General features: G+C 33.6%; 1 protein-coding gene across 3 annotated transcripts in view; it reads left to right on the top strand.

Moving 5' to 3' along the window:
- Window positions 1-25,516, top strand: part of LOC124367497 (protein outspread) — a 250,443-nt gene extending 224,927 nt beyond the window's left edge. For 2 of the 3 annotated variants that reach the window (XM_046824355.1, XM_046824354.1), the window contains 14 exons: window positions 361-528; window positions 1,291-1,373; window positions 1,841-1,955; window positions 2,184-2,437; window positions 3,635-3,869; window positions 4,581-6,397; window positions 7,867-7,969; window positions 10,379-10,588; window positions 12,433-12,704; window positions 13,284-13,436; window positions 17,492-17,585; window positions 19,046-19,118; window positions 23,313-23,384; window positions 24,421-25,516. In XM_046824355.1, the coding sequence (XP_046680311.1) occupies window positions 361-528; window positions 1,291-1,373; window positions 1,841-1,955; window positions 2,184-2,437; window positions 3,635-3,869; window positions 4,581-6,397; window positions 7,867-7,969; window positions 10,379-10,588; window positions 12,433-12,704; window positions 13,284-13,436; window positions 17,492-17,585; window positions 19,046-19,118; window positions 23,313-23,384; window positions 24,421-24,527 (3,756 nt within the window). In that variant the 3' untranslated portion in view covers window positions 24,528-25,516. The remainder of the gene's footprint in view (window positions 1-360; window positions 529-1,290; window positions 1,374-1,840; window positions 1,956-2,183; window positions 2,438-3,634; window positions 3,870-4,580; window positions 6,398-7,866; window positions 7,970-10,378; window positions 10,589-12,432; window positions 12,705-13,283; window positions 13,437-17,491; window positions 17,586-19,045; window positions 19,119-23,312; window positions 23,385-24,420) is intronic. The other variant, XM_046824356.1, reaches the window with a different exon arrangement.
- Window positions 25,517-25,951: the final 435 nt, after the last annotated feature.

The raw sequence follows: 25,951 nt of genomic DNA, 5'->3' as shown, positions 1-25,951 counted from the left end.
AACTCCCATAATTTTAAGACCAAAATTAAGGGTATAATAGTGTTTGAAGGTTAACATTGGTATTATGGGGTAAATCTCAAGGTTGTTTCACCACAGACGGGTCTTCACTTTATGAATGAACTTTGCATTCAGATGGCCTATTATGGAACTACCCCTTTGTATCATAAACTATTCTATAATATGTTAAGAAAGATAATCAAAGCAACAACGAATATTGAAATCTTTGCCTTTGCATGTCAGGGAGGTAAGATGCAGGAGGTCGAGAGACAGTTAACCTCCGTTTTGCGGGAACTGAGTAGTGCTAAGGAAGAACTGTTGAGATTGAGGCAGCAAAATGTTGATGTCTGTGCCTTTGTGCAGGTGGTGACTGAAAGCCAGTCACTGCTAGAGAGGGTGCAGAATCAGGGGGGTGAGCTGCAGGAGGTCAAGAGACAGTTAACCTCCGTTTTGCGGGAACTGAGCAGTGCTGAAGAAGAACTGTTGAGACTGAGGCAGCGCAAGGTTGATGTCAGCGCTCTGGAGAAACAGGTTAGATCACCTGAAATATCCTTAGATTTACTACTCACTTCACTTATTTGTATAATCTGTTTAGAAATTTACAGTTTTTTTAAATTTTCTGCTCTTGTTCTTTTCGGATAGATATCTTCTGCCTGGTGAAAGTTAGAAGTCTGCAATCATTTTGAAAGTGTAGGCTGACATATTTGTTGTATAAAAAGATCCATCCATTTGAAATTTTTGTTATTCAAAATTATAGAATCAAGGAAAATAATTTGTGCTGAGAGTGCTGATGGCCGAGCAGTCTAGGATGTTGGACTTTGGATATCGGACTCTCCCACTTATTCTGTTTGATAAGATCCTCCACAGGAATAAGGCAAAAAAGAGATATAGAACAACTACAAATAATATAAATCAATTAAACATTACAAAATACTTTTCCGATTCTTTATATTAAGTGTTTGTATTTTGTAATTAATATTTTAAAATATTTTTGGGCTCCTTCTGAAAGACAAAAAAAGAGTCTATTTCAGCCTTAAAGGCTCATGAACAAGTAAATGTATTGAACTTTGTACTATATGTTATTCTCAATCCATAGATTTTCTATGTAATAATCATATAGATCATCATGGCTAGATGGAAATTCATTAGTTTAATTAACATAAAATTTGATTTGTGATAAATTTTTTATTACATTTATTTAAATTTTGTTTTACAAAGAATGTGTACACTGAGCTAGTTGAATAAATTCATACTTTGCAGAGAGTATTGTTTGATCTGTTCTGTGTTCCGCAGGTGGAAGATCTTTTGCAACGAGCCGAAGACGCGAACAAGCAACGAGCGAGAGATGCTGCTGAACTCGATTCTCTTAAAAAACGGTAATTTTGTACTTTGTTGTTTTACTTTGATCTATTATTGTTCAAAACTTCAATGTAGAATAATGTTATTTTCGATTTTCAATCAAGATTTGTACCGTAATTAATGTTAAGATAAGCCTAGAAATACTTAAGGAGATCAATATCGGCTGTGATAATGTTTTAAATTTATTGTTTTAGTTCTTATTAATTTTTGTTTTTACCTAACAGATAACTTGATGATTGATAATGAAACAAATATTATGATGATAGGGCAAGACAATAATGGTCAGTTGACAGTTGTTTTTTAGGTATAGAAATTGAGATTTTTCTTTAGATAGCTTACTGAAACTGTAGACACAGACCACCTCAAAGTAAATGAATAAGTTATCAATAATCATTATTAGTATTTCTTTGAAATCCCTCAAGGGCTAACAGAAACTGTTCTATTAGTGCTGCTAATACACTGTACCTTTTTTCTGTACCTGCAGGTATGTAGAGGAGAAGGCCCGATGGGACAGGGACCTGACTAGCGCGGAGTGCGAGCTACAGTGTGCCAACCAGCGATACTCGCAACTCTGTGTAGAGCTCGCAGACAGTGCTAAGGTGAGGCACTTTAAAAAAAAATGTAACTTTGTTGGTAAAATATGTATACCAGACATGAAACAGCAGTGCTCGTAATTTTAAGATGCAGTTAAAAGTAATGTTCTAGATTCTTAGATGTTTTTTGTAACACTTTAATACAGCTCAAACATGGCTTGATTTTTTTCTCAATTACTACCAATCTTTGAATTGTTAGTGCTGGGTGACGTTATGTAATTTGTTGCTCCATAGTTGGTACAACGGTTGCGGGAGGAGCTGGCTGCGACGGATGATCTCACAAGACGACTGCGTGATGAACTGGAGAGTGTGACCAACCGGCTTGCGGCCGGTATAGAGGAGAACGACCAGCTGTACCGGCGACTGCGTGACCTAGAGACTAGGGGACACCATTCACAACCGCACCCACGATCACGCTCTGTCGACTCTCTCAGCGACCTCACTAACATACAGCTGGATCTTGACCTCACACAACTGGACAAGGACAGGTTAGTCTTATGTACACGACAAACTCACTCGGCTGTTTAAAAACTTCATCAGGTAAATTTTTCCTGATTTTCTCATCCCTCTTGCCCTGTCTAGAATCTATTATTTTCGTCAGTTATATTTTTTCCTGGTGGAAAGTCTCATTCTATGTCTGCTTTTTCTTCCGTACTAGTCTCAATCCACAATACCGTTGTTTAAGGATGCTCTATTATCCAATCTTTTCATTATCTTTATTTCAATGCGTATTCAAAGGGAATTTCTTCGCTAAGAACTTCTTCCATTTGTGCTAATTGAAAATTTTAGAATCCTTTCCCTTATTAGTAAATTTTGTCCAATTTTTCATTACATCTTATTTGTTTGTAATTAAATGTATAATTATATTTGTTTTATTGAGACATTAAAGATGTTTTCAATACAATTCAAATCCAGTAGGCTAACCATTAAAAAAAATTATCCATAACTTATCAGTGAAAGTTAAGTAAATCATATGCACTAGATTTACAAAGTCTGACCAAAAAAAAAAATAACCGGACTGATTTTATAGCCAGACAATAGCAGAGACCTCATGGTCAAATGCTACAGTGCAGAATTACGTGAAATCTCCCCTCTCCAATTTTGCCAGCCGACCACTCAATCAGGCTTTGTATTAGCTGCTTATGGGAAAAACGCGTAGTGTTTTGATAGAGCAATGAATTAATGTGAAATCTTCATTAAAACTTGGAAAGTCCACCACAGTGGCCTATTCTTTATTGAAATAAGAGTGTATAGTAATGGATATTTGTCATTTACTCAAGGTTGTGAGTGGTTTAAGTCGCTTCAAGGAGGAATGAAAAGAGTTTGGATATGAGTGTTTAATTTGAAGCAATCATGATGGTTCTTTTTGTTATTCAGGGGATCATATATGTAAATTGGTACTGAGCAGTACTAAAGTTAATACCAACTGTAAATATGTATATTACAAATTGATCCAAAGTACTGAATTGGACATTTTTTGTAACGTTTTATATCACTCACTGCAAGTTGTCAGATCTGAAAATGTCTACTTACATAACTCATCATACTTATTAAAACTGCCTTTGTGCCATATAATGAAAGTATATTTGCTAGAAAAAAATTTAATAATCAATATCTCATGTTTGTAAATTTTCTGTTTCTGTACGACCATGCGAATGAAATATAAACCACTTTATTTTCCATAGGGTGGTAGAGGAGTATGGTGATCTGCGGGCAAGGTTTGAGAAGGCTGTAGTAGAGATAAGAGCGATGAAGCGGGAACTACGTGAGTCCCAAGCGCAGTCGGATTGTCTGGAACTGAGCCTCATCAATGCACGACAAGACATGCGTGCACGACAGGCGGACGCAGACAGCCAGACCAACCTCATGGCCGCCAGGATACAGGACCTTGCTCTCAAACTTTGCAGTGCGGAGAAACAGGTAATCAAGTACAAATATTTATCCTATACAAAATTTACCTAGACTTGCATTTAGATTTCCATGATGCTCCCCCCACTGTCTCTCCCCCCAATGTAGGCGTATGATGATTGTTGCACAAAAAAGTAGTTAAGATAGCCGAATAATATTCTGCCAAATTTGTAAATTTTGTCTGCTATGGTTTAATTATATATATGAAGAATATGTCACTTCTAAGTCACTTTTGGGGATTACAGAAATCACAGATACTTAATGTAATCTCTGTACAAACGTAAAAATATAATAAAATGATGTGAAAACGTACAAAATTAACCTGAAAAACGTGAAAAAGTAAAATAAACGTGATAAATATCTTGTGGAAGGAAGTACTTTTAAAAAATCAATCCTATTTAAATTATTTATTTGACTTGGGTAATGACTATTGGCCATTGGCATTCAATCAATATTTTAAGTTTTAATAGAGACTATATTGGTAAATTTGTTTTAATGTACAGCACACCTATTGGTTTTTTTTTTTTTTTTTTTTTGTATTTGAAAATTGTAATTCACTTCATTGCTCGATTTTGAGAGGTAAAAATATTATTGCTAACACAATAGTCTAGTAGTAGTAGTCTGTTATGAAAATTGAAGCATATAGGAGGACTAGATGTTGGTAGTGAAATATATCAATGGAAAATTGTATTATTTGCTAAACATATTTTTCTTAAATTTCAGATTCGAGCACTGAAACAAAAACTTTCAAAATCAGAAACTCGGGAGAAGAGGAGGTCATTGTCTCTCAAAGGCAGAGAGTCATTTACAATTTGTAAGGAGTTGGAAGATAAACTTGCAGAGTTAGAGAACAAAATTAGTTCACTAACTACAGTGGATGGTGTAAATCCTACCCCTCCCTCTAAGAGTCCCTCCCCTGTCAAGACTTTCCCACCTCCATCTCCCAGTTCTGAGACCAGCAAAATGGCAGCAAGGTTGAGACGCAAATCACTGGACAGCGCTACATGCTCTGAACCCATGAAAGTGCTCATCAGACTGTCCTCTTTGGAAGCAAAAGTAGCCAAGGCAGCGAGGGAGATCGTGATATGTCCTTCCTCTCCTTCCCCCCAACCCAGTAATGAGTCAATCACATCTCTAGACGATTCCGAGCAGAAGATCCCATCACCAACAGAACTGAAACTCTTCAATGGAGTTGAGGAAACTGATGAAGTGGACGGAACCAGTGCTGTCCATCATCATGTCTCCAGCGAGATCAAGAAGATGGAGAACCTATTGAGAAAAAAATTGTTGGAGATATCCAAAAAACGAGAATCCCTTATTGCCTCTGGTCAGTGGACGAGTGAGGCGAGAGTGAGTCTTTTGGCAGAGAAGTTGGCGTTTGAATCGGTACTTGTGGGAAGACTTCATGATGCAGTGTCTGGTTCGACCAAGGGAGATATCAGTGATGTGGAGAGATTCATGACTGAGTTGGACCTAAAGCTATCCGGAGGAAAACCTAACATAGAGACATCTCTAGATTACCTGGCCAAAGCATTGACAAGACATTTGTTGAATCAAAATACGCAGAAAATCAAACCAAGGAAACCAAAGGATAAGAGGAGATCCACTGAATCTGCTGCCATCATTGAGTTAAACAAGAGGAAGAAACATTTGGATCAGAATGTAGGAGTTTTCGTAGATCAAGTTGTGGATCAACTTGCAGCAGCTTTTGCTGTTGAAACACTCGGCGATGATTCTTTAAGTGGTGGTGAGAACAGGATAAAAGCAGCATGGACTTTAGCGCAGGAAGCTGTCAATGAAGAACTCATTCAAGCAGAAATCTCCCAAGTCATGTCTCAGTGCTCAAGAACTTACCAAAACTTAGTTGAGGATGAAAAAGACAGTAGATTTGTAGCTTTAATTCAGGAAAGAGCCTCTTTGGAGCTGTGGTCCAGAGCCACACAGGAATATCTTAATAAGGAAATGGAGGTGGTTGTAAAGAGGCTGTACGAAAAGTATCAGGACAACGTTTATAGGCTAAAGGCTCAGAATACATCTCCTGTGAAGACAAACCAAGAGGATGAAGAGAAGGCGAGGCACCTTCTGCAGAGATTTGTAGATGTAATTGCTCATAAAGCTTTATTAGATGCTAGACTATCCCTGCTTCAAGATTTGGATGTATCAGAAAGCAGTATTAACCTTCAAGAGGTCGTTTTTGATGAACACGTAGTCTTGGCTGAGATTCAGACATTATACCTTAAGTATTTTGAGGATCTACAAAATAAATCAGGAGATGGTGCTTTGGAGGACGATAAACTGAAGGAGGGCATGCAATTGCTGGCAAGAGAGGTGTCCATCTTGAGAGAATATCTGCTGGAGTCTGAGAGGAAACGACGAGCAGATGGGGACAAGACTCAGCTGATTGGAGTGGAGCCATTGACCTCCGACAGCCTGTGTGAGCAATGCTACCAACTGAGAGGACAGGTGCAACAACTGCAGCAGTTTGTGCTCAAGGGTCAAGACTGCCAGAGGTGCGAATATCTTCATCAAGAAATAAAGAGGTCAGTAACCGATTTATTTTCACTAATTTTGTGTTTAAATGTTCAACAGTATTGGAATATTGTTACTAAATAGAAGAGTTATGTAACTTGAAATAGTTAGAAATTTATTGAAATTAGTTTTGAATTTTTAATGAATTTGAAATTTGAGGTTTAATGGATTAAGTTTCCTATACAGTTAATCAAAATAATAATCTGAATAGCTAAAAAAGTAATTGAATATTTGGAGATATAAGATCTATCTATGTTAAAACAGTTTTACTAAATTTAGGTGATGTTAACTTAATTGCCTTAATTTGTTATATGAATAAACAACACTGTTGTAAACATTATGAAATTATTTTTGAAGTCAAATCATTTTGGAACTATGTTAAAATTGTCTTTGGCAAAATGATCTTTACATAAAATCTGTATTATGTAAAACAACCACTGATTTTTTCTTATATCGAGAATTAGACATGTAATGGACATGTAGTCCTGCAGTCTGTCATAAATTTACTGTGGTATATATATTTAATTAAGTAACTGTAGATTACGTTATTTGTTCCGTTTTGTATACATTTTTAGTTCCACTTCAATATATGTCATTTGAATATCAGAAAAGCTCAAAAAACTGTGATTTTCTTCCGATATTGATACAGTTGCACAAAAGCAATTTGGCTTGTTTGATAAACCTATTAATTTCTACATATTTTGGTCCGGTGAAATTCTCTATCTGGTTTAAATCATATAATAAAAATGTATGTATCTAAAAAACTTGAAGACCGATTACAATGCTGGAATCGGACTTACCTAAAGCTACATGCATAGAAATAAATAGATCTAATCTTCAGATTTGAACTTTCTTTCCTTTATGGCAACGTTTGTTTGATAAAGATTTCAAATACACATAAGAAGATCTAAATATTTATACATCTTCAATAATTGTATGGAATACACACTTTTTGTGTAGAAATGGTCTTTATCTTTGTATTGTTCCTTTGATGAACAGTGATTAATATGTCTGTTATCAGCGTTTGTTGTTGTATATCACAAGCTGCAGATTTTAGTTATGTGTTAGGTCAGTTATCTACCTGAGGAATAGATCAGATTGCAGATCTTGAAACTTCTTCTTCTATAGGGCAGCCTATTGCCATGCACTTAAGCCTTAAGGGCCTTTTGTGCACCCTGGAAGCACACCATGAGGCTGACCAGTTTACGGTTTCAGCAGTTCTACAAACTGCCAAAAACAACCGATCAGGTCCTCTCTTGAAACTTAGTGTTACTGATTTCTTGTGTCACTGAACAATGGCAAATGTCCGGAAAAATCTTGTTTTCTTCACAAGCTTTCCATCATCAAAAACAAACTATAAACAAAGAAAAAGCTCCATAATATTCTATGAAGTATATTTTAAAAGTTTTCAGTAATAACAGAACTTTGCCTAAAAGCTTAAAACTTATTTGGAAACTAAAAAATCTAATTCATTGTCTAGGCGTGAGATGCAGTTTGAAGATGATCTTCATGAGTTGAAAATGCAGCAAGAAGAAGAGTTGGCAAGACTAAAAGCAGAATTGGAGCAACAGAGAATTAGTTTGGTAAGTAATGTTATGGCTGTTTTTGTAAATGGGCAGAGTGGGTATTTGCCCAAGGACGCAGGTGTATTGGACAACAAACAGTCAAAGTCCACTTAAGTAAAAATTTATACTTTTTGGGTTTTTTTTTATCTCTTAATCAAACACAGAAGTACTGTAGTTAAGTTTTAAAAATGTAGCTATTCACTTAATCTAATATTAACCAAGTCACTTGACGTTACCCAAGAACAGAACCTGATCTTAACCCTTTGAACGCCGATATAAATTTAGTAATTTTTTTAGATTACGCTCATTTAAGGTGAAAAAATAAAAATGAAAATTCCTTAAAGCTAATTTTTTTATTCATTCCTAATAACTAATAGTCACACAAAAAAAATAAATTTTACAATAATGTAATACTTGCATTAAAATAATCACATTTTTCATAATAATGGAATATTTCAATCAAAATCAAATTTAAGAATAAGAATAAGAATAAGAATCATTTATTCCATTGATCTGTTTACAGAAATAGGACAAGTCATTTTAAAATTACATACATTGTTAGAGCTAAAAATTACATTAACACAAAAGTGTTGTAAAAAGTTCACATGAAATTTAAGTAAAGTAGCAATAAATAAAAGTAATTATAGTTAGTTATAAACTAAAACTTAACATTAATATGGCAATTCATGAATTCCTCAATGCTGTAAAAAGGATTTTTCACTAGCCAATCATATAACTTTTTTTTAAATATTTTAAAGGAAACAAGTCTCGCATCATCAGGCAGCTTATTAAAAAAATTTATAAAATTTAATTTAAACGAGCTTTTAGTTTTAGCTAGTCTGTGAGGCAATATATCAATCTTATTCCTTCCCCTAGTGTTGTATTGATGGATCTCCTGTCTTGTATGAAAAAGATTCAAATTAGATTTTGTATACAATAAAACTTGAAAAATATAAAGATTTACTATTGTGGGAATTTGAAATTGTACAAAAAGAGGTTTGCAGTGTTCAAGTGGGTTGGCTCCTCCAATATTACGAACAGCCTTTTTCTGTAGCACAAGAATGTCAATGACATGTGAAGAATGACCCCATACAAGTAGACCATACAATATGTGCGACTGAAAAAGCCCAAAATATGCCAATCTTAAATACTCTGGACTAACAAAACTTTTGAGTTTCCAAAGTAAGTAATTTACTCTAGAGATTTTGTTACAGACAGTATCTATATGAGTTGACCAGTTTAATTTTGAGTCTACATTAATTCCTAGGAGCTTGACCGATACCCTCTGGTAACCTCTCTATCGCTTCCTTAGATTAGTTCAATAAGGTTTTAGGTTACAGAGTAATCAAATGCATGTGATGAAAAATATGAAAACTATGTACAAGGATAAGAAAACAAATAAAGTGTAATATGCTGATCTTGATTAGTTTTATAAGTTCTGATAATAATAGATTTAGACAGTTGTACGGTAAACTTCGAAACAAAAATCGGGATGAAGCCATGAGGTCTCGGGCCATGACTTGCAGCCATAATCACACAACAGAAAAGAAACAATAAAAAAATTATAACACCTAAAACATGGTAACAATAACTTTTTACAACTGTTTGTATAAGGAATGACAACGCAAGAACACTTCCCAAAGGCACAATGCGTGCTCCACTGACAGTCGGTAATGGCGGATAGTATCGTCATCGGCGTACAGACGGGAGTGGGAGAACAGCTGCTAGCAACAAAAAAATTTACTGTTTACCTACTGTGGCCAGCTGACAGCTGCAACTGGATTATTTGGTCAAGCCAGTACATTTACTTTGTATTGTGGTTTATGTATTGAACTTATAAACTTCAAAAACAGTAATAAAATGTATTTTTATCGATCGGCGGATTATTTCGTCTTTGGCGTTATAAGACCAAACAACGTCGCGGATTATTCCGTCTACGGCGTGCTAAGGGTTAAGAACAGTGCTATATGTTTATTGCCGAAAGATCAGCACAAAAACTAAAAACTTAATGACATTTCCCTTCAGCCTCTATATTGTTTACATTTTTATTGTTACAGATGGTGTATGCCTGAGGGGAACAATATTTTATAACAATTAAAATAAAAATAACAAATTTTTAAAAATTTTTCTCTTAGGGTGCATATTTAAAATTCAATACAGATTTATAACTATGAAGGCTGATTCCGACCCTATAATTCTATAATAAGTTACATTGAATATTCACACAAATTTCTTATTTGTTTTTATAAATCAATATATATATATTTAATAAAAGAATAAATCAACAGCCAATACAGGAGTTGTAGAATAAATTAACAGCTGTTTATAATAGTGTGGGGATTCAAAAAATATATAATTTGTATGATAATTCATTGAGTAATGGAAAACAGCTGAAGAACTGCTACACAAATGTTTTGGCCATGACAGGTATGCCAACACGAGGCAGAGCAGAACATGCTGAAGGAGAGGGCTCGTAAGCTGGAGAGGAGGTTGGGAACACTGGACTCTGAGTACTCGCAGCAGATGGAGAACCTGCGAGCCGCCTACCACAAGACTCTGAGCTCCACACTGGACCGTGACCTCCCTGGTGGCGAGAACATCCGCCAACGCTACCAGGCCGAAATTGAACACCTGAGGGTCAGTAATCTCATTAATGAGTTACTTCTTACTCACTTACTTTAGTGGCTTTCTATGAATTCCTTATGAGATAAGCTTCTTTTAGTTAAAATACAAGTATAATTTAAGACATAAATATATTATTATCCATGTAGTGTATATATATATATATATATATATATATATATATATATATATATATATATATATATATGAAAATGTATATAGGCTTTTTTTAAACATATTAGATTCTTTAATTTTTTTTTAAAAGAAAATTCATATTTTTTACAAAGAAGTATTTATTTAAAAATAGTTTATAATACATATTTTGAAGTTTAAACAAATTAATTTGTTTTTTTACAAATCACCATTTTTATTCAACCATTTTTTAAGTTATTCTGGTAGTTCTTGTTTGCCTATGATATATCAGCAAGGCAAATGTCTTTGATGAAGTGTTGAATCTTACCTCATGAAACGTTTTCTTATGGGATGTTCTCTGCTTGGATAAAAAGTATTACCACCACTTTGGTGACAAGTGTGAATAGAATGCCAAAATTTTGATTTCTGTGATAATCAAATCCAAAAAGTTGTCTCTTTTGTCAGCACAGTGTAGAACTTAAAATTAGTTATAGCAGCAAGCAGATGTTCCATTTCTAATGGATATCATTAAAAAGGGAATCTTCAGAAAGCTAAGTAATAGTTTAAGGTTGAAAGGATTGTGGCAAGATTTTGACTTGGCCGCAGAATTCTGTAGGACTACGCAGTTGTAAAAGAGAGGTTTTTGAATTCCCCGTTTAGGACAATGAAACCTGAACATTTCCATTTCACATCTGGAACTAAACTGTGATCATGTGAACAATAACATTCATCTCTACTAACCTGCAAACTTCCAAATAACAAAGTCGAAAATATTAAGTCCAACACATTGTCAACTACATGAGTGTTTTTAAAGGAGATTCAAAAATTTTCATTGTTTCAATAAGAGTGCCTGAAGTGTATAAAAATAGAAGCATATATAAGCTAAAATATAATATATGTATAGTACTAAAAATAAAATATTTTGTTATTACTTTAAGAAAAATGGGATGTTTTGTATTACTTATATAATCAAAAATATATGTGGGCTCATTACAAAATCATAACATTATGGGTGGGTGGGATATTATTTACTCCAGAAATAATATTTACCTGATGATTTTATTACACAAATATCTTAAATAAATACTTTTTAATGGATGTTATCCAATCAAAATTTGAACTGCAGATCAGTGTGAATCAGATAAATTTTAATTATAATTATTAGACTTACCCAGTCGGTGTCATGAAATATTTGTAAGTTAAAAAAAAATTAAAACTGCATTAAACATTTTAAGACAGATAATATTGACCAAGATTATGTTATCAATGTTTTGATCAGTGAAGACTGTAAAACATAATATAAGTTGATATGTGTTTTTTGCTTTTGATAATCATACTTTCTCAACTATTTTATAAGTTGATAAAGTATGTTATGTAAAGTTTTAATACAACCTTGTTATTGTTTAGTTTTTAAAAGTACCCTGAAAATGTGATCTTTAAAGTAAAGATCCATAAGAATTATTGCTAGGAATGTTTTCTCATTGAGGTTTTCAAAATAAGTCTTCAGATAAATAATAATAAATAGAAGGTCACAATAATTCAAATTCAATGAAATTAGTAAACTAAATTTTCTTTTGAATCCTTTTCTTTTATATTCATTTTTTGGGTCTGATATGTTTACTTCTAATGCTCACTACTACCAAAAACTGAAATTGTTAGCTTTGAAATTCTTATTTTAATGTTTGTTAAGATAAAGTCATTTAACTACTGTTTCTGACTGTGTACAGGCGCTCTGCGAGAAGGGATTGGTCGGTATGGAGAACTCACATCGTCGCATGATTGCCGAGCTGGAGGAGAAACACCGCCAGGAGGCGGAGATGCTTCGGAGGGAGAAGGAGAGCGCATTGGCAGAGGAGACGCAGGCGACACTGGCTGCACTGGATGCCATGCGCAAGGCACACGAGGCAGAGGTGGCCCGCGAAGTGGCCAAGTTCAAGAAGGAGTTCTTGGCCAACATGCGAACCGGACAGGATATTGGGCAGCTACATCGGGAGCACGAGTGAGTTTCCACTTTCCAGTTGACTGCTAATGTTAGACATTTACATTGAATTATCATTTAGCCAAGAAGACTGTAGTGTAGTTTCGTCAGAATTGGTATCGTACGTAGAAATGTGATCTACACGGTACGAGAGGATTAGGAACTAGAATATGATTCTTGTAATTTTTCACACTCTATAAACATTTTTCTCCTACAAGGGCAAGTTATTCTGTATTGTTACAAATTGTTGTTTTAGTTATACTCATTATTGAGCTTTTGGCTCTTAACAATGACCAACTCATAACTGATTCATGAACAGTTTGATTGGTACTCGGTCATAATTTACTAATTGTCAATTGCTTTGATTCTTAAGTTCTGGAAATATATTTATTTATAGTTAAAATCATTGTTTTTCTGATTGTTGTTAGAAAAGAAATAGAATTTCATAAAAGAGACAATTCTTAAATTATAGTGTAGATTTTGAAATGTTTTAATGTTTTACTAACTTTGCAATAAATTTTATAACTTATGAAACACAAGAGCGACTTAATCACAAAAAAAGTAACTTCTAAGGAGTTGAACATCTGTGGATTGTTGCAGAGCTGAGATGGAAGAGATCAAGCAGGAGATTCTGTCGCTGTCAGAGAAGTATTCCATCAAGTGTGTGGAATCTGCGGCTCTAGAGGAGCAGTTGAGGGCAGCAAACGAGCAGCTGGCTCAGGCGCAACAACACATACTGCAGCTGGACTCCAGGTAAGAGACGATGTCCAACTACTCGATCAAGAAAATAGTCTTGCATATTGATTAAATTGAATAAATTCATAGTTTTCCGTTTTTATTAAATGTTGTAAAAAGAGGTAATACTATCATTATTAAATTCAAAATTTCATCATTCTTATTTTAAAATTTCCCAATTGTGTCTGTATTATTAATATTTAATTTGAATAATTCTAATAACTGTATGATAAGAACCCAGAGATTGGTACCATAATAGCTCAGTGCTACCATTATTAAAATTGTGACTAATTTAGTCAGCCCGGCTGACTATCGTGTCTACGATTACTTTCACACCAAATTCAAACCTATATCAATCAATCAATCAATTCTTTATTGTCATTAAACAACATACAACATTGTAATAGACATTGTCAAATAGGAACATAAAATTTACTCTATGCTAAAAATATAAATATAAAGGCCTACAACATAAAAACATATAAAAATATTAGACTAGAATGGGTAGGCTATGTATTGTTAAAACTTAAGGTCACTCATTGTCAGCAGTTTCCCAGTCCTCAACACAATAAAAGGCTTTAATTTTTTAACCAATTTTGTAAAACGTTTTTAAAATTATGTACAGTAACATTCTTAGCAGCTAATGGTAACTTATTAAAACAGTTTGACCCCAATGTAACCATAACTGTGTTGTGTTTTACTTAGTCTAACATATTTACAATCAATTAGGCCCTTATTTCTAGTGTTATGCTCATGGCAACTACCTCTTAGGTTATTATTCATCCAAATGTTCTTTAACATAGATCAGACATTGGAGAATATACATTGAGGGAACAGTAAGTATGCCTAGCTCTATAAAATGTGATCTAACAGCTATCCAGAAAGCCAATACCTGAAACACATCTGATTGCTCGCTTTTGCCATTTAAAAACCTCCTTTGCACCAGGGGCGTTTCCCCACAGGATTAGGCCATACAATATGTGCGAGTGGAAAAAGGCATAGTATGCATTTATGACTAAACTGTCATTTGTGTACTGTTTTTAGCTTACTTAGTAGGAAAAACTACTCTAGATAAGCGAGTACACAAGTTACTTGTGTGATGATGTCAGCCCAATTTACAGTCTAATGTAATTCCTAACAATTTCACAGTCTTATCATCTAAGTTACATAAACTAAATACAATTTCCTCTGTTTTACTACTATTTACAGACAATTGATTGGCACAGAACCATAGATTAGATCTCTCAACCATATAGTTTTTAACAATACAGTTAGTTTCAGAATTAGCGCTTGAAGTTAACAGTGTCGTGTCATCTGCATATAAAATTACATTTATCAGGGATAAAAGCAGGTAGATCATTGACAAAATATCACAACAGAAAAGGTCCTAGGACAGAGCCCTGAGGTACCCCACTTAAAACTCTTAAAACATCAGATTTTTCTTCAGAAAATTTTTTACAAATTGATATCTATCAGTCAGATATGTCTCCATTAACAATAATTTCTTTTCCCTTAATGTTATAAGATTGTAGTTTTTTTAATAAGAACATTATGAGGAAACAACATCAAAAGCTTTACTTAGGTCTAATAGCACAGCAGATGTTTCTTTTTTGGCCTCAAAACCACTCATTACATGTGATACAACATCTTCCACAGCCTTAATAGTAGAAAGGTTTTTCCTAAACCCATATTGAGATGGGGATAACATTTTGTTGGCTTCAAAATAACATTCTAGTTGACTTTTTATTGCACTTTCAATCACCTTAGATATTACAGAATGAGCGAAATAGGTCGATAGCTATTAGCATCCTGCCTATCACCTTTCTTATAAACTGGTACTGTAACTGTTATTTTTAAACACTTAGGGTAGGTACCTTCATGTAGAACCCAATTAATCAGGAAAGTTAGAGGATCTACTATGCTAGTAACAATCTTTTTTAGAACACAAAATTAGACATGCCATAGACATCCTGAGCTTTAGAATTACTTAAACTATTTACAATTTTTATTTACATGATCTACAGTAACTTCTTTCCATTTAAAAACATTTGGAGAAGGGTGCACTCCATGTTGACAATAATATATCAATAGGATCAGAGACATTATCATGACTTATAGTACTGTTAAACATTAGGCCTACTTCCTACATTTTATAAAAATGAGTATTCAAAGGCATTGACAGAAATAGGTATAGGCCTATCATACTTATTTGTTGAATTAGACAGCCTTCCACACTCAGAGTTAATGATATGCCAAGCTGCTTTACATTTATTTGTAGCATTCATAATATAGTTTTCATTTGCCTGTTTTTTTGCTATCTTAACTTGAGACTCTGTAAATTTGCTTTAACCTCAAGTAACTGATTTTGTAGTTAGGATTAACAAGGGACTTATTGTAATATATTAACATTATTGATCTAATATTTTTCAACTCAACAGTATACCATTTCTTATCTATACTATGAGACATTACTCCAGTTACCGGTACATCATTAGGCTGCGTAGGCTTAGTTTTAAATTGGACAGCAAATATCAAAATAGTATTTTAAAGTTTCCATGAAACAATCAATGCATCTTCAACCAAATTGTAAGGCAATAGCAAATATAACCAATTAATATTATTGAGCATGACCCTAAAACTATTTACAGTGGAATCATTCAGTAGCCTAAAAGATTTATTCTCACTATTCAGTCCCTTTGCACTGTCAGTACCAGTACCACCATGATGCCTAGTATTAGGCTTAATACTTAATATTAATCCCAAAATGATCTGATAGATGAGGCTGTGTTACCTTACAGTCTACATCTTCATAGTGAAAAATTAGTAATTATATTGTCCAAACAAGAATTATGTCTGGTAGGCTCAAAATTTAAACAAAAAAAAGTCATAAGACCTTAGCCTATTAAGAAACCTCTAATCTTAAGATCACTATTCCTAGGGTCAATATTAATGTCTCCAAGCAATAACAACTTTGCTGTTTTTGTACTTATAAGACTTATTAATAAAATAAAATACATTTTTCAAGTTTGTCAGTAAAAATATTTATGTCAGAGTTTGGGGCACGGTACACTGCAACCACAATCAGATTAAGGTCTGGGAATGCCACCGCCGCAGCTTCAAATTGTTGCTCCTCACATAACTCCTTGACATTAATGCAAAGAAAATCAAAAAGTTAAAGTTAGTTGCCACATAAATGGATACTCCACCATGTTTCATGAAAGATCTGGTAAAACTTGTAATCAACTTGTATCCTGAAGGAACATAAAAATTTAACTCTTCCTGTGAGCACCAATGTTCGTTTAGGCAAAGAATGTCACATTGAATATTCTGCAGAAAGAGCTCCAATTCAAGCAATTTATTTTTAACAGACTGAATGTTCAAATGATATATAAAGAAAACATCACCCAAGTTAGGCGTAGGCCTACTTTTAGTTGCGTCAAGTTGGTTATTTGTATTGTAATTTGATTCTTCATTAGTTTTTAGGCACTAAGTGAAAACCCGTCTCTAGTCTTTCTGGGGGGGATCTCCGTTTTGCTCCAAAAAATAACTATTAGGCTTGTCAGATAAAGTAGTCACTGAAGTTAAAGCTTTAGTGTTTGAAAATGAACGCTGCTTTACGATACATATAGTGGCATTCACCACAACATACACAGCAATAACTGATCTGTCACTTAAATTTCTGGGCAACTCCATGGATGACACATCACTAACTGTAAATGAAATGATTTCAGAGTAAAAGGGTTGATTGATGGATCTAGTTATTCCAGGTGATGTCTGGTGGACCTCTCTTAAGTGTTAGGTGCTGTTGTTAGTCTAAGGGAATACCTTCCTTCCTCAACCCTTTTGACTGGAAGAGGCTGGACAAAACTAGCCTTCCCTTCTTTAAAGGTGACATGACTGAGATACATTGCCCGCTATCACTCATCACTGAATCTCGACAAGAGGCGACTCCAACTCCAACTCTACCTATCCCGTCACACCGAAAGTTAAATGCACTAAGTGAAGTCATACGTTTCCTCAGATTCTTGTCCTAGGTGAAAAATATGCTAACACATCAAATTTTTGTGTTGCAGGAATAAACAGCTTCGAGCACACCTGGTGTCAGAAGCCAACGAGAACTCGGCTGACCTGATCCGTCTGGAGGACAAAGAGAAGCCTGTTACGACAGTAAGTCACGTTTTGACTGCATGTGACTCCTAGCTTGCTTCTTCTCTCTAGTATTTATTCAAATATAAGCCTGACCCCACTTCAACGCATGGTTCAACTAAATAGTTACATAGGCTGTCAAAGCTGTTGACCTTATTTTCGTATGTTGAATATTGACAATGTTTTCATTTATTGCGTTACTTTTGGGAAGCATTTTGTAGATTTTTTTGTCAGGGTTAATAATGGTCTGATTTGAGGCTTGCAATTTAAATATTAAATATAAAAACACATGATGAGTTTGTCTTTGTCTATGTTTATTCAAGAACTTTTTTAGACATTAAAACACATTTTCAAAGTGATATACTTTAGTGGTTAACAATAGATTCAGTGAGTTACATAATTTGACAATATGAGTGATACTATAAGAATATCAGCTTTAAACATACCAGAATATACTCATTAGAAGAGTAAAAATCCAGTTAACCATATATAGTCTGTTTTTATAAACATACAGTAATCATTCATTGTTATTTGCTTAATTATTTAATTGTATTAGATTAATATTTATTTTTGTAGCATTTAGAGTATTATTTGTGCTTTTAGTCTAGAGATATGTTTTAGTTGTAGTTTGTGTGACAATCTGAACTAGTCTGCCAGTTCTACTATACACTCTTCCATAGTTGGATGAATCTTAAAATATATTTGCTTAGCTTCAGAGTAAAATAGCTAACAAATTAATCAATTTCTAATAATAATAATAATAATATAGTGGCTTATATTTGAGTAGATATTTAATAATGCTTTTCCAGTAATAAATAATACTTTTTCTTACGTCTCTCACTCTTTTACCCTCCAAATAATACTTAATAAAAAGTTTAAACTAAGATTTGATTTTTCTCTAGTTTTGAGACTACTTAATAATATTCTTGCATATTTAAATGGATTTAAAATGTTTTTAATGTATAAAAGTTCATTTTAAAATTATAATAAATGTATTAATTTCGGTGTAATGTTCATTAAAAAACATAAATGTATTTTAAAAATATTTATCAATTAAGCTTTTGCATCAATCCAAATTAGTGTTTGTAAGTGTATAAAACGTAAGTGTTGGTAATTTGTTTCTGTAAATGGATATTAAAAAAAAATTAATATTCAAAATGCTTGAAAAGTAAACCCCTAGTGTGTTTTGCTGTTTTGTTTGTGCTGAATTTTTTATTATACTTTTCTTTATTTTTGCTAACTGTAAATACTGTTTGAGCTAGTGAAGTTTTTGTTTTTGTAATGATTTTCAACCATAACAAGTAACTTACTCTGTGGGTCGTTCTTCGTTAATGACAAGAGGGCGAAGGGCGGAGATGAGACTGTACAAAGGTAGACTGGCAAGCTTGACGCTAACGTAACGTAACGTGGCTAAGGGGGTATAGAGGGTTGGCAGACTGGCTGGCGGCAGCTTGTAGTGAGCATGAGTGTGGCATGTCCAGTGCTGGCGTGGTGGCAGACCTGACACGATAGCGGCGGCCCTGGCAATGCTCCACCGGCGTCACTGCAACTCAGGTATGATGGTGGATTATGGTTCAGGTCACTTAAGCTCATCCATGCAAAGCTTTCAATCACAAGTTCTACGTTTACAAATTACCGGTAATTCCATAATGGGTTTCACACATGGGTCTTGCATCTATTCAATTGTTTTCCAAAGCTTGCACTTCACACTATTAGGAGCTTGAGGAGGTCTGTTCGGGTTTCTCATTTGTTGTTCTATAAGTTGAAATCATATTTTTGTATTACTGAGGGTTCCTCTGGTGATTCAAAAAATCTATTTTAAGTTCATAGTTTGATAACAACTGATTCGCGTTTTGACTTCATACTGCCACCAGTTACCATCACAGAACTTGAAATTTCATACTTGCCTTGAAGCACTGGTACTGTCCGTGCATGCTGCATGTTTGGTTTTCTTTAAAACCGAGGTTGTTCATTGGGCCTTTCTTATACTATAGTATAATCTAAGTATCTCTAAGTGTGCATTAGTACATTATATCGACACTATTATGGACACAGTTCACAGAGATAAACATAGAATTGCTTGTAATATAGTTAGGTAATGCAGAGTACACGAGAGGAAAGAGATGCGTTTGTGAGGCCCACAGTACTAGTTTTATGTACAAATAAGAGAAGGAGGATGCCACACTTCAAACGAGTATGAGAGAACCGATAAAATATGGGGTACGGACAAATGTGAACTACGATAAGTGACTAAGACGGTGTTCAAAGAGTTAAACAGTTCCTATTACAGCTGCCTCATGATAGTTCAACAAAAGAATAAATAAATACGTTACAACATAGGAAAAACCTCCGCACGCATGCAGGGAGTGAATACTACATCTGTAATGTTAGAGCCCTAGACCAAGAGAGACCGTTAGGTAGCTAGTCTCACATGATTTTATGTGCACAGTTGATTTTACCTGGCTTGTACTATAAACAGAGTTATTATGTGTAGAAGTGACATTAACTAATATTAAAAGGTGAAATAATTTGTTAGATTTGTAGTATTGTAAATATCATGCAATGATGACTCAGAATGTTAAATTTAGTGCTATAATTCAAGCTAAATTTCTTCAAATGGTTATCATTTACCATTGGCGGTTTGACCATTTTAAAATACATGTGCCATAAAAAGTAACTTTGGGAGTTATGTAGGTATACTGTTAGGAATTAAAATCTTTTAAGACAAAAATCTTTTGACACACTGAGGAAGTTATGTGTGAATTATTTATCAATACCATTTCCGTAGAACCTTGTTTGTTGCCTGATACTTCAGCCAGAGTTTTAGTACCCATATGTTACAAAATACATTAAACAGATAAAGTCTGTAACAATCTCATAAAGTAAAACCACCTTGAAATTCCCTGTCAAATAAAGTTCAGCATTCACAAAACAGCTGTTTTCACAAATTTTCTTATTCACTTAGCCATTTTATAACAGTCTGTCATGATTATGGATTTGGGTAATTGGTTATGTTTTTTTCCAAAGTAATATTGGTTGTCTTAAGTGTGGACATAGCAGCAATCTAGGCTTGCACTAGTTTAGTCACAGAAGTATTAGAACACACTTCATTCGTTGTACACTTCCTCCACCCATGTCACTTCATGGTCACAAGTGTGTTTTGATTTTAATTAATACATTTTTTCATAATTTTTACATCTACTTACGAAATCCAATGACTTCAGGATCTTGACTGGTACTAATTCTTTTATATTCTCTATTATACCTTATTGTACAATGATGAAACTGATGTGCTGCATTACTGAAGTAAACCAATGGGAGGAGAAGAGGGAATTTGGAGCAGATATTATTTTGTCAACGAGTACAAACACATTCACGTTGACTTAGTAAGTCCAAAGTATTGTGACGATGAAAGCAGCAGTAAATGAAAAGTTGAACCTTTCTATAATTCTAGTAGGATCACAGGTTGCACCTTGGCTTCACCACTATATATTAACATCTGCTTTAGTAGTTTTAATGTTTTTTATTGTTGAAAAGGTTATACACACAGGACATGTAATTTAAAATTGGGTTTTCCGGAAAAGTAATGAAATAAAAAGACTACTTTTCTTTATCATTTGGGATGATCACTTTATCAGTTTACTCTTTGGAGATCAATGTCAAATCTATAAGATATATAATGTCTTTTATTAATTTACGCCTGGTTATGAAAGAGATGTTAATAACGTTCTTACTGAGTGCGCTTATTAGATGTTGATTGTGCATAATCCATTCCTTGTCCTGTTCCTGCTGACATTGTTAGTACTGTGTAAGTAAAGTTTAAAAAATGTAAATTCTGTGATAATTTAGATGTTGGACTGAAATTTGGAATTCATACAGGCTAATAGTACTAGAACTGAAAAAAAAACAACTTAAGAAGTGAAATGCAAATTAAAAAATTATTTCCTCATACTAAATAAGATGTATTAAATATTTAAATTATAAACATCTTGTACCTATATGAAATTAAAGAAATTTTCATAAAGAATAAATTAAAAGCAAAATTTTTATTTTAGCTATAAGCATTACAAAGTTACAATCATATTGGTGAAATTTTGCAAAATTCCTGAAACAAGTCTGGTGTATGTGGCTAGTAAGTATGATTTTGTGGCTTGTCTGTAAAGGGTTAAAAATTCATCTGTTTTGGGTATCAGGATATCTATCTCCTCTTTATATTCCTCCCCAAATATTTTTTTTTAATGAAGACTTAATCTCTTGGTTTCATTCTTACTAGTTATATGAAAAATTAAAATTGAATAGTTAAACTTGAAATATCATCACTACCACACGGGAAAATCGTGCAGTATGCTGACGATACGACTCTTTGTTTTAACGAATCTTCGAAATCAGATTTGGAACAAAACGCATTTGTTGGAATGAACAATTGTGTCCAACATTTTCATAGCCTCAATCTAAATACAAATTCATCTAAATCTAACGTTTTAAATTTCACTTTAAACCCAGTAGACTTTGAGTATGGACCTAGCGTTATGTTAGCGGATAGAATACTAAAAGAAGTCTATTCCTCAAAATTCCTTGGAATTTACCTTGATCAAGGTTTGACATGGAATGTTCACATCGATCACGTTTGCTCAAAATTAGCCTCAGGCATTTATGTTCTGAGGTCTCTAGCCAAATACTGCCCAAGTCAAGTTCTGATAACGGCGTATTATGGCTTGATTTATCCACACCTCACTTACGGATTGGTACTATGGGGTGCCTGTGCAAGGAACCAATTTTCAAGAGTGTTTAAATTACAGAAGCGAGCGATCCGCACCATTGCAAAATTAAAGTTTAGAGAGTCGTGCAGGTCAACTTTCAAAAGGTTGCAACTGTTAACTCTGCCTAGCCTCTACATTTTACAAACAACGTTGTATTGTATGTCTAAATGTGCCTTGATTACGGGCCGAGACATTCACTCGTACGGGACTAGAGGCAGAGACAACTACCGAACTGGGAGACACAGGACGGTGGTTTATGAACGCTTGCCTTCACAGGCAGGGGTTCATTTTATTAACAGATTGCCTAATGAATTAAGAAAAGCCTCGACGCTCAAGGCGTTAAAAACTCGTTTAAAACGCTGTTTAGCGTCAAATGCATTTTACAATATAAAAGAGTTTCTGGAGTATGACTGGGAGACCACACAATAACAAGACTGACTCTAGAACGAAGTGGGAATTATTGGCGATGGATGAACGTGGAATGAGTGATCAAATGTATGTCTGAATGAGAGCTCGATGTGGTATGTATGTCCAAATTTTAACATATTTGACGTTTGCTATACAAATGTATTTTGTCTCCGCAATAAAAAATTGACTATTGACTAATTTGAATTATAAACACACTTGAAGACATTCTCTAGTGGAGTAGTGGTATTTAAGGTTTAAAAATATTTTTGTCAAGTTTTCTAATGATTATAATTCAATATGTAATATTAGAGTATCAGATAGCAAGAGGATTCAGTATAAAAAATTACTAGTGTTACGTTAAAGAATTGCTTTTTATATGTAACACAAACAATATTGGACACAGTCAATTGAAGTAAGTATTAAATGAAAGCCTTTGCATGCATGCTTGTCTCTTATAAATGCTTTTTAAACGCGTTTAATTAAATTTGCATTGTACAGCATTTAAAGTATGTTGTACACTATACTGTATTGTGTTTTAGTGTAAATATTTATTGTTTTGTAAATTTCAACTGATCTGCAGGTAACGAGTCCGTGCCAGAGTTCTGTGTAGGGCGCTCAAGCAGTCCGGATCCCTCGCCTCTTCGTAAAGCAGGTATTTTAATCTCACGTGATTTTTCAATAATTCGTGTTTATTATCATCTGAGACCATATCAGTTGGTCTATCTGTAATCCTTGCAAAGGTCTATCGTCGCGAGTACAAAAATTACAATTGTTGATATAATTTGGTAGACCCACAACATAGGCTATCAAGAAATGATCAGTTTCAATTTAAATGTTGTTAACTGAACTTGATATTATTCTAAACAGTATGAAATGAAGAATTTCATATGCTAATGACTTTTCACTTTTTGAAACATCTGTCATTGAAAGTGATGCAACTTAAAATGACACTTCTGATGTCCTAATTCTCTCTTATTAAAAAGAATCATAGATGTCATGCATTGTTATTTAAAAAATGACTGTAATAAAAAGTAAAACAGATGGTAAATATTTTTGCAAATGACCGTCAGTAATGTCAATATTTATAGTCATGCAAAAAATTCAGTATATATTCAAATTTTTGACAACTTGATTTTTAAAATGGTTTTTGCCAAAGTTACATTTATTTTCTTTTTCTTGGATGAAGAAGAAAGTAAGAAATTTTATTTAAATTCTACCGGTTGTACATGTGAACATTGCAAGACGAAACCTCAATAAAAGAACAGCACTGATTTTTTTATTGATTTTTCACACAACTCATAATCCAGTTTGCTTCCCAACAGTCATAAATCAATATATTTACGAATTCCTACACATTTATAGCATTATTGTGAATTATAATATAAACAATAAACTAAAATGGGGAAGTACGGATATTTCCGTATGCTGCATTTAGCGCATATAGGAATATCTGTATGTCACGCTTTTAATCATGAATGGTTTTTTCTTTTACATGTAGAATTGTATTTGTACATTTATATTTTTCTTATTTTCGAATTTACGTAATGTTAAACATACTGTGTAAAAAAAGTTTTAAATGTTTTCAAAACTATTTTTACTCTAGAAACGATATCATGATATGTATGTAACATCTAAAATTTTAGAAAGAGCTTGATGAAAAATATTACAGAGCACTTTGATGTTTGCAGAGCCGAAGCGGTATCCCATAATGCCGTGCGGTCAAGCCTTCTTGTCTCCCCTCCCCTGCCCAGTCAGTGGGATGGTGGCCGAGCGGAAGAAGATCTTTGAACACTAACACAACCTCATTTCGCTTGACAGCTGCTGTTAGACATCATTAGTAATAATAAATAGCCGATTAAGGACTTTTTATAATGTTCTCAATGGCTTAAAAGCTTTAAATTATTTTTATATTTATATTCACACAGAAATTACTGAAAGGAAATTAATACATTTGAGTAAATAAGGTAGTCAAATAGACTCACGAGTTGTTAAAAGTTTAATTCATATTACTTAAAAGTCCTGACAGGAGTAAATTATTTATTGATCACTACGTACAAACGTAGTCGTCTCTTAAACTACACTAAATAAAGAATTGTTGCATTTCAACAAGTAACGTTAATTTTAATTTTTAAAACAATAAGAAATGTAATAGTATATGAGAATATTAATGTTCTTCTTACAAATATAAATTTAAAGCTTTTATAAATATAAGTGTTAGTAATTATATACAAGTATGTTTTTTTTTTAATTACTAAGAGAATTTCCTAATTTTTAAAGATATACTTTTCAAAGGTGCCAACTTTATTGTTTGAAAGATGTTTACTCTATTTTCAGTTTACTACATTTCTTCCTTCTGAGACAATAACATTAATGGATGTGTGTTTGTATTTGCAATTCATTTGTCGTGTAAGATTTGAAATTAATTGTAAACTCAATTGTTGTTATCCCAGTATAAATCAAAACCTGTGTTTATTTATACATATGTGCACTTAGTGTTGTCGGTCGTAGGTTAACCAAACCCACCTTAACTTTAATTAACCGCGTCTGTGTCACTGTTGGTTGGTGCGTATGTCAAGGCCCCTGGCCGATTTGCTCAATGTGCGATTCACACTGTACCGATGTGTGGGTAACGTCAGTCTCGCGACTCGCACGTCACTGGCGCGTCATTGTGCTTGCTGTAAATATAGCAAACAGTGTAATAAATAACCCACTAATATTTGATGTAATTAACATTTGTATAATTATTGTTATTTTGTTTCAGATATTAAAACCATTGTATGAAAAGAGTGTTGTATTTTGTCAAACCCCAGTGGTGTAACTGTGTTAAGATAACCATAAAATATAGTGTTAAATATCTTCTTTAGAAATAATAAGGCATGGAGTGCCAAAGGGTTCTATTCTAGGTCCTACTCTTTTCCTGGTTTATTTGTTGTGTTTACCAAATGTTTTTACAGATGGTCAGGGCAAGTTGTGTTTATATGCAGATGACTTTAATAGTTACTTGTAAAAACTTAAATGAAATATAAATTGCATCTAAAACGGACCTCATGTATATCAATAACTATTTTTGCAGTAAAGATTTATAACTAAACTTTAACAAAACAGATTTAGTTAATTTCTGTAGAAAACAAAATAGAAAAAACCTTGCTGAATGTAACAATTTATAGTGTAAAAATTTCTCAGGGAACATAAACCTAATTTCTAGGAATACTTTTGGAT

This window comes from Homalodisca vitripennis, chromosome 8 (genome assembly GCF_021130785.1).
Source record: "Homalodisca vitripennis isolate AUS2020 chromosome 8, UT_GWSS_2.1, whole genome shotgun sequence".
Lineage (NCBI taxonomy): Eukaryota > Metazoa > Arthropoda > Insecta > Hemiptera > Cicadellidae > Homalodisca > Homalodisca vitripennis.
This window is presented reverse-complemented; position numbering and strand designations above follow the sequence as displayed.